Source organism: Moschus berezovskii, chromosome 22, assembly GCF_049115385.1.
Source record: "Moschus berezovskii isolate FMDL1 chromosome 22, NW_MosBer_1.0, whole genome shotgun sequence".
NCBI classification, from domain to species: Eukaryota; Metazoa; Chordata; class Mammalia; order Artiodactyla; family Moschidae; genus Moschus; species Moschus berezovskii.
The window spans coordinates 685,693-700,200 of NC_142481.1; the positions used below are offsets into that span (position 1 = coordinate 685,693).

The 14,508-nt window shown below is 41.8% G+C and overlaps 1 protein-coding gene across 8 annotated transcripts in view; it reads left to right on the forward strand.

Moving 5' to 3' along the window:
* The window catches only part of LOC129546366 (uncharacterized), a 56,357-nt gene that overhangs the window by 13,333 nt on the left and 28,516 nt on the right, over positions 1 to 14,508 (forward strand). For 7 of the 8 annotated variants that reach the window (XR_016035851.1, XR_016035852.1, XR_016035847.1 and 4 more), the window contains exon 3: positions 55 to 13,699. Coding sequence is in view for 1 of the 8 variants with exons in the window: in XM_055411260.2 (XP_055267235.1) it covers positions 55 to 2,879 (2,825 nt within the window). In the remaining 7 variants the exon portion in view is untranslated. Of the gene's footprint in view, positions 1 to 54; positions 13,856 to 14,508 lie in introns of those variants that run through there. The other variant, XM_055411260.2, reaches the window with a different exon arrangement.

Consider the following 14,508-nt stretch of genomic DNA (forward strand, 5'->3'; position numbering starts at 1 on the left):
CTGTACCCTTCTCTATAGTCAATATGTACTTGACCTGCATTTCTTTCTGTTCAGGTTGCTGCTGTGGGACAGAGAATACAGAGGCACCTTCTGAACAGATCACTTCTCTAGGAGTGTCACAGGCTAGGACTCCAAAGGCAACTTTGTCTTCCCAGAAGATGCATCCTTGTGACACTTGTGGTCCAGTCTTGAAAAAAGTTTTCCACTTGGCTGAGCACCAGGAAACACAACACATCCAGAAACTGTTGAGGTGTGGAGCATGTGTGAAACAGTTTTGTTTTAGTGCAAATTTTCAGCAGCACCAGGAACAGCACATGGGAGAGAAAACCCTCAGAAGTAGTGTGGATGAGGCCAAGTTTTTCAGGAGCTGCAGATTCCATGTGTTACAGAAGCCATTTACCTGCAGGGAGTTTGAAAAGGACTTCCCGACCATTATGGGACACCTGCAGCAACAGGCCACTTATACTGTGGAGAAGCCAAACACAGTCACCCAGTGTGAGTCAACTTTACAGAGCAGAAGTCATCACACCTCAGGAAAATGCAAGAAAGCCCTCAGCCCCAGACACGCAGTTGTTCAGGATCAGGGTGTCCATACTGGAATACCTTGTTTTGTGTGCAGTGAATGTGGGAAAGCATTCAGGTACAAATCATCATTTGTTTTGCACCAGAGAGTGCACACTGGAAAAAACCTTCATGTGTGTGGTGAATGTGGGAAATCCTTTAGGCGAAGCTCAGTTCTCTATAAACATCGAAGAGTTCATATTGGGGCAAGGCAATACAAGTGCAGCAAATGTGGGAAATCCTTAAGTCACAAGTCTGTCCTCATTTCTCCCCAACTATGGTGCAGTGGAGAAAAGAGTTACGTGTGCAGTGAATGTTCGAAATTTTTTAGCCATAGCTCAGTATTCATTCCACACAGGAGAGTTCAAACTGGAGAACGACCTTACAAGTGTAGTGACTGTGTGAAATCTTTTACTTCAATGTCTGCACTCTGTTATCATCAGAGATCCCACACTGGAGAACGACCTTACATATGCAGTGATTGTGGGAAATCTTTTATCTCTAGCTCTGATCTCCGTTATCATCAGAGAGTTCATTCTGGAGAAAGGCCTCATGAGTGCAGTGAATGTGGGAAATCTTTTATCACTCGTACTGCTCTCCGTTACCATCACAGAGTTCACACTGGAGAAAGGCCTTACAAGTGTAGTGAATGTGGGAAATCCTTTACCCGAAAAAATAACCTAATTATACATGTAAGAGTTCACTCAGGAGAAAGGCCTTATGAGTGTAGTGAATGTGGGAAATCTTTTACTTTTAGCTCTAGCCTTCGTTATCATCACAGAGTCCACACTGGAGAAAGACCATATGAATGCACTGAATGTGGGAAATCTTTTAACAATAGGTGGACCCTCATTCGACACCGGAGAATTCACACAGGAGAAAAGCCTTATGTGTGCAATAAATGTGGGAAATCTTTTTCCTGTAGCTCCACCCTCCAGTATCATGAGCGAGGTCACCTTGGGGAAAGGCCTTACGGGTGTGATGAATGTGGGAGATCTTTTACTACTAGCTCTGCCCTCCGTTATCATCAGAGAATTCACACAGGAGAAAGGCCTTATGAGTGCAATGAATGTGGGAAATCTTTTATCTCTAAGTCTGACCTCCATTATCATCAGAGGGTTCATTCTGGAGAAAGGCCATATGAGTGCAGTGAATGTGGGAAATCCTTTATCCGAAGGAATAACCTGCTTTTACACCAGAGAGTTCACACAGGAGAAAGACCTTACAAGTGTAGCGAATGCGAGAAATCTTTTAACAATAGATGGACACTCATTCAACACCAGAGAGTTCATACAGGAGAAAAGCCTTATGTGTGCAGTGAGTGTGGGAAATCTTTTACCTCTAGCTCCACGCTATGTTATCATCAGAGAGTTCATGCAGGAAAAAGGCCTTATGAATGCAATGAATGTGGGAAATCTTTCACCTCTAGTTCTACCCTCCGTTATCATCAGAGAGTTCACACAGGAGAAAGACCTTATGAGTGCAGGGAGTGTGGGAAATCTTTTACTTTTAGTGCCAGCCTCCGTTATCATCACAGAGTGCACACTGGAGAAAGGCCTTATGAGTGCAATGAATGTGGGAAATCCTTTAAGGATAGATCACAATTCAATAAACACAGGAGAGCTCACACTGGAGAAAGACCTTATGAGTGTGGTGAATGTGGGAAATCTTTTAGCCAAAAATCTTCCCTCTCAACACACCAGAAAATTCATAATAGAGAACGGTCTTATGAGTGTAGTGCGTGTGGCAAATCTTTCACCTCTGTCTCTGGCCTTGGTTATCATCAGAGAGTTCACAGGGGAGAAAAGCCTTATCAGTGCAACGAATGTGGGAAGTCCTTTACCAATAGCTCTATACTGATTAGACACCAGAGAGTTCACACAGGAGAGAGACCTTATGTGTGCAGTGAATGTGGGAAATCTTTTACTAGTAGTGCCACACTTTCTTATCATCAGAGAGTTCATGCAGGCAAAAGGCCATATGAATGCAGCAAATGTGGAAAATCTTTTACCTCCAGTTCTACCCTTCGTTATCATCAGAGAGTTCATGCAGGAGATAGGCCTTATGAGTGCAGTGAATGTGGGAAATCTTTTATCTCTAGCTCCAAACTCCGTTACCATCAGAGAGTTCACACAGGAGAAAGGCCTTACGTGTGCAGTGAATGTGGGAAATCCTTTAGAGACAGTTCCCAGTTTAGTCAACACCGGAGAGGTCACACAGGGGAAAGACCTTATGAGTGTAGAGAATGTGGGAAATTTTTTATGCGAAAATCTACCCTTTCTCAACATCAGAGAGTTCACACTCGAGAAAGGCCTTAGATGTTTAGGGAATGTGCAGTTTTCTTGTTCAGTGTAAGGATACCAAAGGAAGCTGAGAATTCATCTGTCTGAATTAGCTCCCAGACATGATTTTCAGTTATGTGGGAAATGTGTGGCTATGTGGCAGTCTCTAATCTCTCCAGGGTTCTTCCCACATATATGTCACTCCCATCTCTGTGGTCAAAACCATTTCACATCTAGCCCTTGGCAGGTCCACCTAGTGTGCTCAGGGAGACTTACTGTGTCCTCCCATGTTTTAGCCAAGTTAGGAGTCACTTGAGGCCTACGGTGCCAACTTTCACCTGACTGTCTTGGACATGGACCTGGTCAGTGTCAGCCCAGAAACTATCAGAAGTTCAGCTAGCAGCTTGCAGAGAATAGCAGCAGGGATGTGTTGATCTCATGTGATACTGGTAATAAGGTTTTCCATTTTCCAAACGATGAATAACTACTTGCTACAGATTGCTTTGGCTTATACAATAATCAAGATCTTCTAAGCTCTTAAGTCCTCTTTCATCTTGGACGTTCTATTAACTGTGCAGGTAATTGACAGATTTGTGCTGTGTAAGCATAAATGGGAGAACAGTTTTTAGGGGTCTCAAAGTTTCTGTCTGAGGGGGGATGGGATGTTGACAAGAGCTTGCCAGTTATGACCAAGTCTGGAAAGATTGCAGGGATTTCAGGTTTTCACTTGAAGTCTGGAGGCTTTGTTTTAGGATTCTCCTAGGTGACACTGAGAAGCAGGCAGATGTGAGAATCTCAAGTGCTTCTGAGCATAGCATTAATTTTTTTCCTTACTAAATGGAGAGATCCCAAGGTGTTTCAGCACTGTGGAGGGACATTTTCCCCAGGTCTTCAGAGAGCCATGTTCCCTGATTAGTGTAGCTGGTTGTAATACCACTGGGTCCATAACTGGTGCAGAAACAGATTTGTAGGGAGAGGAGGACTGCAGCCAACTAGTGTAATGTGCTGCTTCTAAACATGCATCCACAAATGTCCATATAAAAGTGATAGTTTCTCTGTATTGTTCATCTCAAGGCCATTACCACATGGACTGGAAGAAAATTAAAAAGGGGTCTAGTCCCTGGCTGTGGCTCTTGTGACCCAGACTGCATTTCCGTTGACTTTCAGTGGAAATGTTCTCTATTAACTTACCATATTTGTTGACACTGATGCAAGTTTGACAAATACCCCTGCCCCCCAGGGCATAAAGAGAGATGATGGAGTGTATGGTTGCCGTACCTCTCTGTCAAAAAGACTGGGGCATAGAGATCTTTAAATTGAGTTATTTTTTAAAGCTTTGCTGCTGCTGAGTCACCTCAGTCGTGTCCGACTCTGTGTGACCCCATAGACAGAAGCCCACAGGCTCCCCCGTCCCTGGGATTCTCCAGGCAAGAACACTGGAGTGGGTTGCCATTTCCTTCTCCAACCAATTTAGTGCTACCAACCTGAATAACAGATTTTCATTAATATATGTATATAACAACAACAAAAAAGCCAGAGCTAAGAGTTTTGGTTAGTCAATTAAAATGTGTCAAAAGAATTCCAAAATGATTAACGCTAAATATACTTAACAGTCTAGTTTCTGAATACTCTAAAAACACTAACCACTTTAAATAAGATCACCCAAGAAAGAGTATCTTTCAAAAATGAGGATAAAATTTAGATAAAATGTAATTCTTCAAAGAACTTTTGACTTTTAAGGGTATACACAGTCATTATGATTTCAGTTATTATTTCTAAACAAATTTATACTTTTGTTTCCTTATATAATAAATGCTTATTACCAATGAGCCATAGAAAATGCCATACAACTGACCAGATAGTTACTTCACATTTTATAAAATACTTAATGACACTGAAAATATATTGTGAACTTTTCAAACATGTAAACATAAACCAGGACAATCTGATATGTAATATTTGTGTCCCAAAATGAAAATTACAAAACACAAAAAGCAAAAGAATGACATCATTATTGTCACTGCTGCTGCTGCTGCTAAGTCACTTCAGTCGTGTCCGACTCTGTGTGACCCCATAGACGGCAGCCCACCAGGCTCCCCGGTAAAAATAAATATTTGATATAAGCTCAAATATGCTCACAAAGTAACTAAAAAAAAAAATTGAAAAAAATTACTAAATTATAATATCTGTGGCTTCCCTGATGGCTCAACAGTAAAGAATCTGCATGCAGTGCAGAAGATACAGGAGACCAGGGTTCAATCCCTGGGTTGGGAAGATCCCCCTGGAGGAGGAAATGGCAACCCACTAGAGTATTCTTGCCTGGAAAATTCCGTGGACAGAGGAACCCCGAGGGCTACAGTCTGGGTCACAAAGGGTCAGCTACGACTGAGCTGTGAACACACACACACACACAGTATAATTTACATTTGCTAAACCAAGTGTATTTAAAGTACAATTTGACAAGTTTTGATATAGGCGTGAACCTCTGAGACTATCACCGTAGTTCTGATAGTGACCATATCTGTCATGGTGTATTTACCTCATTTGTTCTGTAATCTCCTTGCCATTCTCACCTTTCCAAGTAACCATTGATTTACTTTCCTTAAAATAGGTACCTTGTGTTTTCTTGATATTGGAATCATATGCTATTTACCATATTTTTCTTTCCTTATATATTTTAATTACTTTGAGATTCATCAGTGATGTATAGTGCTTTTTGTTTTTTGACTGATATAGTTTTCTATATGCCACAGTTAGTTTATCCATTCTCTTTATGGGTATTTGACTTGTTTCTAGAATTTGACTTCTGAAAATAAAGCTAGTATAAAAATTGTGTTAGCTCTTTGTATGAACATGTGTTTATCTTTTGTCAGTAACTTAGAATGCAGCATATGAGCCACGGCTGTTTCACTCTTGTTGGCTGCAGTGGGTTTTTATTGCAGGCCGAGGGCTTAGTTGCCCTGCACTTGTGGAATCTTAGTTCCCTGACCAGGGCTTTAACCCCAACCCCTGCATTGGAAGGAGGGTTCTTAAACACTGGCCCACCAGGGAAGTCCCACAACAGTTTTACTTTTGAAGAAGCTAACATTGTGATCTAAAATGATTGTGCCTTTTGCATCTTCAGTTCAGTCGCTCAGTCGTGTCCGACTCTTTGCAACCCCATGGATCACAGCACGCCAGGCCTCCCTGTCCATCACCAACTCCTGGAGTTCACTCAAACTCATGTCCATTGAATCGGTGATGCCATCCAGCCATCTCATTCTCTGTCGTCCCCGTCTCCTCCCACCCCCAATTCTTTCTAGCATCAGACTCTTTTCCAGCTTACTAGCAATATATTGAGAATTCCACCTCTCCCATATTCTGAATACTTGGTTTATTGATTGCTAAATTTTAGCTTTTTTTTTTTTTAGAGGTATATCACTTTTTAATTGAGTTTCTTTAAGGATTCATGATGAGCAGTTTTTCAGATATTCATTTCCTATCTATGTATCTTTGTTAAAATGTCTGCTTAAATCTTTTTCTTTGTTTGCCTTTGGCTATTTTCCTTTAACAAATAGGACAATGAAACCACAAAGACGTATGTTGGAATTTCACTCATTTTTAAATATTGTGAGTGATTTTTGCTTTATGGAATAACTTTTCAATACTGGCAGAATTTTCTAACCCAAAAAGTTTTTTTTCCCCCAGTGTTCACAGTACAGTGGATACTTAGACATATGGTTTTAAATTTTACCTGCACTGTTAACATATTCTCTGTCACGTTCTTGCTTTTAGTCACTTAAGAATACAATAAAGCCTTGCTTTATTGTCCTTATGCTTTTTCTTGGTTCTATCACCATAGAAGTTGGTGGATTGGAGATGGGGACAAGGTTTCATCAGGATGGACTGGTCTATTTTGAGTCCCAAAGCTTGGTTGGGAGGGAATGGAGGTAAGTGGTCAGACTCCCCAAGTCCTCATCCAGGCTACCTGGGTTTAAATTCTGTATCCCTGATTAAGGAACCACAAGCAAACACTCTTCCCCAAGCCCTTTTCCTTTTATGTAAGATGGAAATTAGGAGCTGCCCTGCCTCTGATCCATTGAAAGATGTGTAGAGGTGAGCTGTCCATTCCCATGCAGCTTCCTCTACAGGTGAGATCCTGGTGCCAGGAAACTTTATCTCCCCCTGATATCCTCAGACCCCTATATCACCAGGTGCATGCATTTCAGAAATAAATGGGGTTTCTCATAATTCCTGATCTGGGTCAGCCTGCAGGAACTTACCTGCATCGAGAAGGGGGCTGCTGGTTACTGAGGTCTCAATGTGGATTCGCCAGTGGGAAATAACCTGGGAAACTTGCTAAAGCTCCCTAATTCTCATTTGGCTGACTTTGACATTGAGGTGTTAACTTTGGCCTTGGGAGGATCAATAAAAATGACACAACACTGAGCACTTACACCAAATTCTAGGCTTCGTATTTTGAACTTGTACGTGCTATTTATTTAAAAAATGTTATATAAAATATTTTTGTAACTCTCCTTTTCTCAATTATCTTATTGTACTTAACTAACTTATTCTTTTTTATTGTATTAGTTATATTCTTATTTTATTGCATTTTGTAGAGTGCCATGTAAATTAAATGCCATGTAAATACACTGTGAAATTTTACTCAGTCTATATGTGTTCATGGTTATAGCTTATTTTTCCTGAATCCATTGACTCTTGAGATTGAGAGCACACTCACCAATTGACGGATTACCACAGAAGCATTTTGATTCTTTTTCAACTGTACTGAGAGATCGCTTCTCTCTATTTGCCCTAGTTGGTGAATTAATTCTCTTCAGATCCTCTTTAAACAAATTTTATTTATTATACTGAAATGCAAAATGACCGATTCTATTACAGTAAATTTGTTCTTTCCCCTGAAAGTCAATACAAGTTTTGTTTATTTAAAAATAAAATTTTAATCTAAGATGATATAAACAAGAGATAACTGCTTAGAAAGACAGACAACATTCTTATTTCAATGAATAATCATTTGATTGTACTGGAAAGGTTCCACATAAGCTTTTTAAAAAATTCAGTGAAATGCAACTGATAGATGTGATAAAGTAATAAGAATTATAATGGTGTAAGTATTCTATAGTCAGAGTGTTTTGGAAACATTTTAAATTATCAGGGCACCTTAATTCTGCCTGGTTATAGGTAAATTTTGAAATCAAAATGAATTTTTCACGAATTATTGTATAGCATTTGGATAGTTTTCACAAAAATTGCCTGTTACAAAATATTGCCCAACATTTTATGGATACTTAAAATACAATTTTTTTGTTGTTTTATACAAGTCATTTTTGTCATTTGAATGCTTTTGTATTTTGTTGCAGCAGTGAAAGCTCAGAATCCTAACCATTAGGCCACCAGGGAACTCTGTATTTTTATTTACAAAAATCAAAATTATATTTATGGCCTTAAATTGGAGCTTACCTTTGTAATGACTTGCACACCTTAATTTATTTAAAAATTTTTTTTTTTACATTTTTATTATAAAAGCTACAGGTGTACAGTATCGTGAGTCGTAAATTTAAAGGTTATACTCCATTTATAGTTATTATGAAATATTGGCTATATTCTCCGTGTTGTACAGAATATCCTTGTAGTTTATTTTATACCTAATTTTTTGTACCCACGCTATAGATGCACTTGTGGCACCCACTGTCCTCTCTGATTTACTATTGGCATTATCATCATGTTCAGGATTCCGCCTCAGTTCAGTTCAGTCGCTCAGTCGTGTCCGACTCTTTGCGACCCCATGAGTCACAGCACGTCAGTCCTCCCTGGCCATCACCAACTCCCGGAGTTCACTCAAATTCATGTCTATCGAGTCAGTGATGCCATCCAGCCATCTCATTCTCTGCCGTCCCCGTCTCCTCCCGCCCCCAATCCCTCCCAGCATCAGAGTCTTTTCCAGTGAGTCAACTCGTCGCATGAGGTGGCCAAAGTATTGGAGTTTCAGCGTTAGCATCAGTCCTTCCAATGAACACCCAGGACTGATCTCCTTTAGAAAGGACTGGTTGGATCTCCTTGCAGTCCAAGGGACTCTGAAGAGTCTTCTCCAACACCACAGTTCAAAAGCATCAATTCTTTGGCAATCAGCTTCCTTTACAGTCCAACTCTCACATCCATACATGACTACTGGAAAAACCATAGCCTTGACTAGACAGACCTTTGTTGGCAAAGTAATGTCTCTGCTTTTTAATATGCTACTAATATGAATAGAACCTCCCCCTGGTCCACACACTGTCCACCAGGTTTTGTAGATGTGTCTATCCAGAGATCCTCCCCATAGTTCCAGACCTGTGTATCCGGCTACCTGCTAAATAACTCCATTCTTTTCTTTTCTGAAATATACCCTCAAAAGGAAACTGCTGATACCCCAATGAGAATTATTACCACTACAGAACACCCAACATCGTTGATGGAGCTTCTGTCCTACCACCTCGCAACACCAAAAATCTTGGTGTCAAAACCTGACTCCCACCTTACTTTCTCCCACAATCAGAAAAACCAGGCTATCTTGTTTTAAAAAGTGATTCCAAAGTTCGCTTCTTCCACAACCACAACAATGGTTCACACTTACAACGCTCACCCCTCACTCCTGTATTTCCCACTTCCCCCTTTTGTAATGGAAATGTCTGTCCTTTGCCTGTTTCAGTATTACATTTTCAAAGCATGAAACCTTTGGTTTCACAGCTGGAGAGCAATTCTGCCTCAGGGTTAATTGTACATTCAGTTCAGTTCAGTTCAATTCAATTGCTCAGACGTGTCCGACTCATTGCGACCCCATGAATCACAGCATGCCAGGCCTCCCTGTCCATCACCAACTCCCGGAGTTCACTCAAACTCATATCCATCGAGTTGGTGATGCCATCCAGCCATCTCAGGTCTCAGTCATATCTGAGTTAGATGATATGTAGATGAGTCTTTGAAACTTTCTAATAGAACATTAAAACTTACTATAAAGTTACACACTTTTTCTTTCATTTTCCTTTCTGTGTTCATTGAAGAATGTAAGCTGCGTGAAAAAAGAACAGGTTTTCATCTGTCGTGGTTTCCATACACCTAAAACAGTGCCTGACACTATATTTTGCATAATGAAAATTTACTAGAACCGTGAATAAACATGATACTCCAAAATCTTGTTCACATTTACTAGTTTTGGCTACTTTTAAAAAATAAAGTTAATTAAAGTTTTTTTTTCTTTTTCCATTTATTTTCATTGCACAGGGTCTTCCTTACTGGGCACTGGCTTTCTCTAGTTTCAGCGAGCAGGAGCTTCTCTTGTTGCAGAGCAGAGACACAATAGTTGTGGCACACTGGCCTACTTGCCCCGAGGCATGTAGAAATCTTCCCAAACCAGGGGTGGAATCCATTTCCCCTGCTGTGGCAGGCGGATTCTTATTAATGTACTATCAGGAAAGTCCTAGCTTAGCTAATCTTAACGTCCATGTCAATTCTTTCTCCAAGCTGGTATTAATGTTTTCAAGAATAAAAGCACTACTGAAAATTCCATGATGTCTTCAACATCACTTGCTGTATCCCCAAGGTGGTATCTGCTACTGTCTTTGAATAACAGCACATATATTAATAACTTTCTGAAACTTGCATGTCAAAACTTTGTGATATTATCTCATTTCCCTATAAAGAAGTGTGCCTGCAGTCACTGGAAAATGATAGTCACTTACCAGCGAGGATACGAGATCATAAACTTAAAATGCCTTCTTTTATATAATTGTTCAGATACTCCCTTCCATACATGCTGCAACTCTGAAAGCTACCAACCCATACCAAAATAACATTAGTTCAGTTGCTCTCAGTTTGAGATGGATATCTGTTCACTAAAAGGAATTGAGTTTATGTTAGGAAGTGGAATAAGAGATAATATACGGATGAAAGTGTTTCTCAGTGGATAGGACACAATCCCTGGTTCTGTAGGCAAGAAAGAAACTTTGTTGTGGAACCAGAAGTAAAACTCCTGTTTGACCACCTAGTTTAGAATATCCATCTTCTTTCTCCCCAGTCATGACCCTGTAAAGACTGTTTTGTTCATAGCCAATCATAATACAACACAGAAAACGGACTACAGCTTCAGTACATGACTTTCAAGAACAATTATATAATGTGTCCAGCAAATTGCTGACTCATATCTGAATGGCTCTAGAATAATATGGCCACTGAGAGGCCATTTAGAGAACATCCTGGACGGTGAAGGCAAGTGGGCCTTAGGAAACATCACTCTGAACAAAGCTAATGGAGCTGATGGAATTCCAGTTGAGCTATTTCAAATCTCGAAAGATGATGCTGTTAAAGTGCTGCGCTCAATATGCCAGCAAATTTGGAAAACTTGGCAGTGGCCACAGGACTGGAAAAGGTCAGTTTTCATCCCAATCCCAGAGAAAGGCAATGCCAAAGAACACAATTGCACTCATCTCACATGCTAGCAAAGTAATGCTCAAAATTCTCCAAGCCAGACTTCAACAGTATGTGAACTGTGAAATTCCAGATGTTCAAGCTGGATTCTGAAAAGGCAGAAGTCAGAAGAACCAGAGATCAAATTGCCAACATCCATTGGATCATCAAGAAAGCAAGAGAGTTCCAGAAAAATATCTGCTTTCTTGACTATGCCAAAGCCTTTGACTGTGTAGATCACAACAAACTGTGGAAAATTCTGAAAGAGATGGGAATACCAGACCACCTGACCTGCCTTTTGAGAAATCTGTATGCAGGTCAAGAAGCAACAATTAGAACTGGACATGGAACAACAGACTGTTTCCAAATCGGGAAAGGAGTACATCAAGGCTGTATATTTTCACCCTGCTTATTTAGCTTATATGTAGAGGACATCATGAGACATGCCGGGCTGGATGAAGCACAAGCTGGAATCAAGACTGCTGGGAGAAATATCAATAACCTCAGATACTCAGATGACACCACCCTTATGGCAGAAAGCGAAGAAGAACTAAAGAGCCTGTTGATTAAAGTTAAAGAGGAGAGTGAAAAATTTGGCTTAAAACTCAATATTCAGAAAACTAAGAGCATGGCATCTGGTCCCATCACTTCATGGGAAATAGATCGGGAAACCTTGGAAACAGTGAGAGACTTTATTTTGGGGGTCTCCAAAATCACTGCAGATGGTGACTGTAGCCATGAAATTAAATGATACTTGCTCCTTGGAAGAAAAGTTATGACCAACCTAGACAGCATATTAAAAGCAGAGACATTACTTTGCCAACAAAGGTCTGTTTAGTCAAAGCTATGGTTTTTCCAGTAGTCATGTATAGACATGAGAGTTGAACCATAAAGAAGGCAGAGTGCCAAAGAATTGATGCTTTTAAACTGTGCTGTTGGAGAAGACTCTTGAGAGTCCCTTGGACTGCAAGGAGATCCAACCAGTCAATCCTAAAGGAGATCAGTCCTGAATATTCATTGGAAGGACTGATGCTGAAGCTGAAACTTCAATACTTTGGCCACCTGATACGAAGAACTGACTCATTGGAAAAGACCCTGATGCTGGGAAAGATTAAGGCAGGAGAAGGGGATGACAGAGGCTGAGATAATTGGATGGCATCACCAACTCAATGGTCATTAATTTGTGCAAGCTCCTGGAGTTGGTGATGGACAGGGAAGCCTGGCATGCTGCAGTCCATGGGGTCACAAACAGTCCGACACGACTGAGCGACTGAACTGAACTTGCTGACTCATATCTGAATGGCTCTAGAATAATATGGCCATTTAGAAGACATTTGAGTGCATCTTATTGACTTAAAAAAATTGTACAAGTGAGAGTTGCAAGTTAAATTTTATTTGAGTGCTAAATGAGGACTGAACCCCAGGAAACAGCACCTCAGATAACTCTGAGAAAGTGCTCCAAAGAGTTGGGGTAAGGTCAGTGTACATGTGATTTTAGTGAAGGAAGAGTACATGCAATCAAGCGCATATTTTTCTGACAAGGTTTCTGTTAGTTTCGGGAAGCTTTTTGAGAGTCACGAGGAAACAGTCATCACCATGAAGGATTTTAGTGCTTTTCTAGATATGAGGAGATATAAGAATTGGGCTCATAAAATCAGCTTCTGAGAATATCTATCTGAAGACCTGTCCTGCAAGTTTGCTGCCCCACCCCCACCCCAAGCATAGAATGCTTTATTTCTGCTTTCCACTCAGAACTACTTTCAGAGGGTGTTGAAGTCAACAGCTGGAGCAGCACATGATTTAATCCTTGTAGATGCAGGCGGCAAGCACCATGGCAAGTGCCAATCTGTAGTTGACAGTCTAAATATTTTTATCTTCTGGGAGCTGATTGAGCTTCAGGAAGTCTGAAATTTTGTCACTTTGCTGCGTTTAACAAGAAACAGAAGCCTTGCTTCCTCAAGGTAAGGATGCTTTCTAGCATCCTTCCGAGTGCCAGTTGGCGCAAGCTCTGGTTGGTCAGAAAGGAGAACACACTTTCGGGCAATCGCTAAAGCCCTGAGAACAATATTACCCGGAAGATCCTGCGCCCAGGAAGAGCCACATAAATGCATTTCCGGGGAAATTCTTTACATTGGGCCCACTGGGGCGGGACTTCCGGTATCCTGCTTGTGGCGGCCATTTAAAACTGTTGTGAGTGTCCTGGTTGGGGGCCACTGATTCCGCACCGGGTGACCGGATCTAAAAAGCGCGAGAGCAGGCGCTGTCCCTGCGCAACATAGTGGGCTCTGAGGTTCTGCAACGGCGACCGGGTACCCTGCACCAGGCTGAGGAGAGGAAAGTCCTTGCCCGCGTCCCCCGGCCGCTCCGACCAGAGTCTGTTGGCGGTGGCGGCGCTGAGGGACCCACCTCAGGTAAACGCTGGCCCGCTGGGCTCTCACCGCCCTCACCCCACCAGACACTAAAGCCCCGAGTGCAGGGCACCTGCTTATGTGCCCTCAGCCCAGGCCCCGGGCTGCAGGACGGTGAGGCGGTCGTTGGTGGTCCCTGTGTCTGACAGACAGTGTGATGACGCGTGGGAGAGGGTGATGGGCACAGGTACCTGCAGGTGCAGAGACTTGGAGTTCGGACTGAGGTGGGTGGGTTTGGGGAACCTCGATTCCAACTGATGTATGCTGGAAGCCGGTTGAGGGAGTGTACTGACCTGGCAGAGAGGCTGTTTCTTTTTCTGCTTGACCTGGAGGCGGTGGAGGTTAGTGGACAGAGGGGGACACTTATGTGTTAGGGGTTTGTTGTTTTTACACTGCATTGGGTCTTTGTTTCCGCCCACTGGGCTCTTGCTGCCGGAGGGCTTTCTGTAGTTGCAGAGGGTGCGGCGTGGCTTCACTTGTTGGCAGAACTCCGGCTGTACCTGGAGTGAGTAGTTGTGGTGCAGGGACTTAGTTGCCGTGCGCCATGTGATATCTTCCCAGATCGGGGATCAAACCTGTGTCCCCTGCATTGGCAGGCAGATTCTTTACCACTGAGTTACCAGAGAAATCCCATATGTGTTAGGGTTTTAAAGGTCATCAAAATTCTGCTCAGAGAGGGAACAGATTGGAAGTGGTTGACGAACAGGTTGCAGCAAAGAGAAGTAGCACCATTTTCCAAGGTCAGGGATCTGATAAGAGGCTGCTCTGAGGACTGAAACAGAGGTTAGTAAGTTAACCCCAAGTCCAGGTTC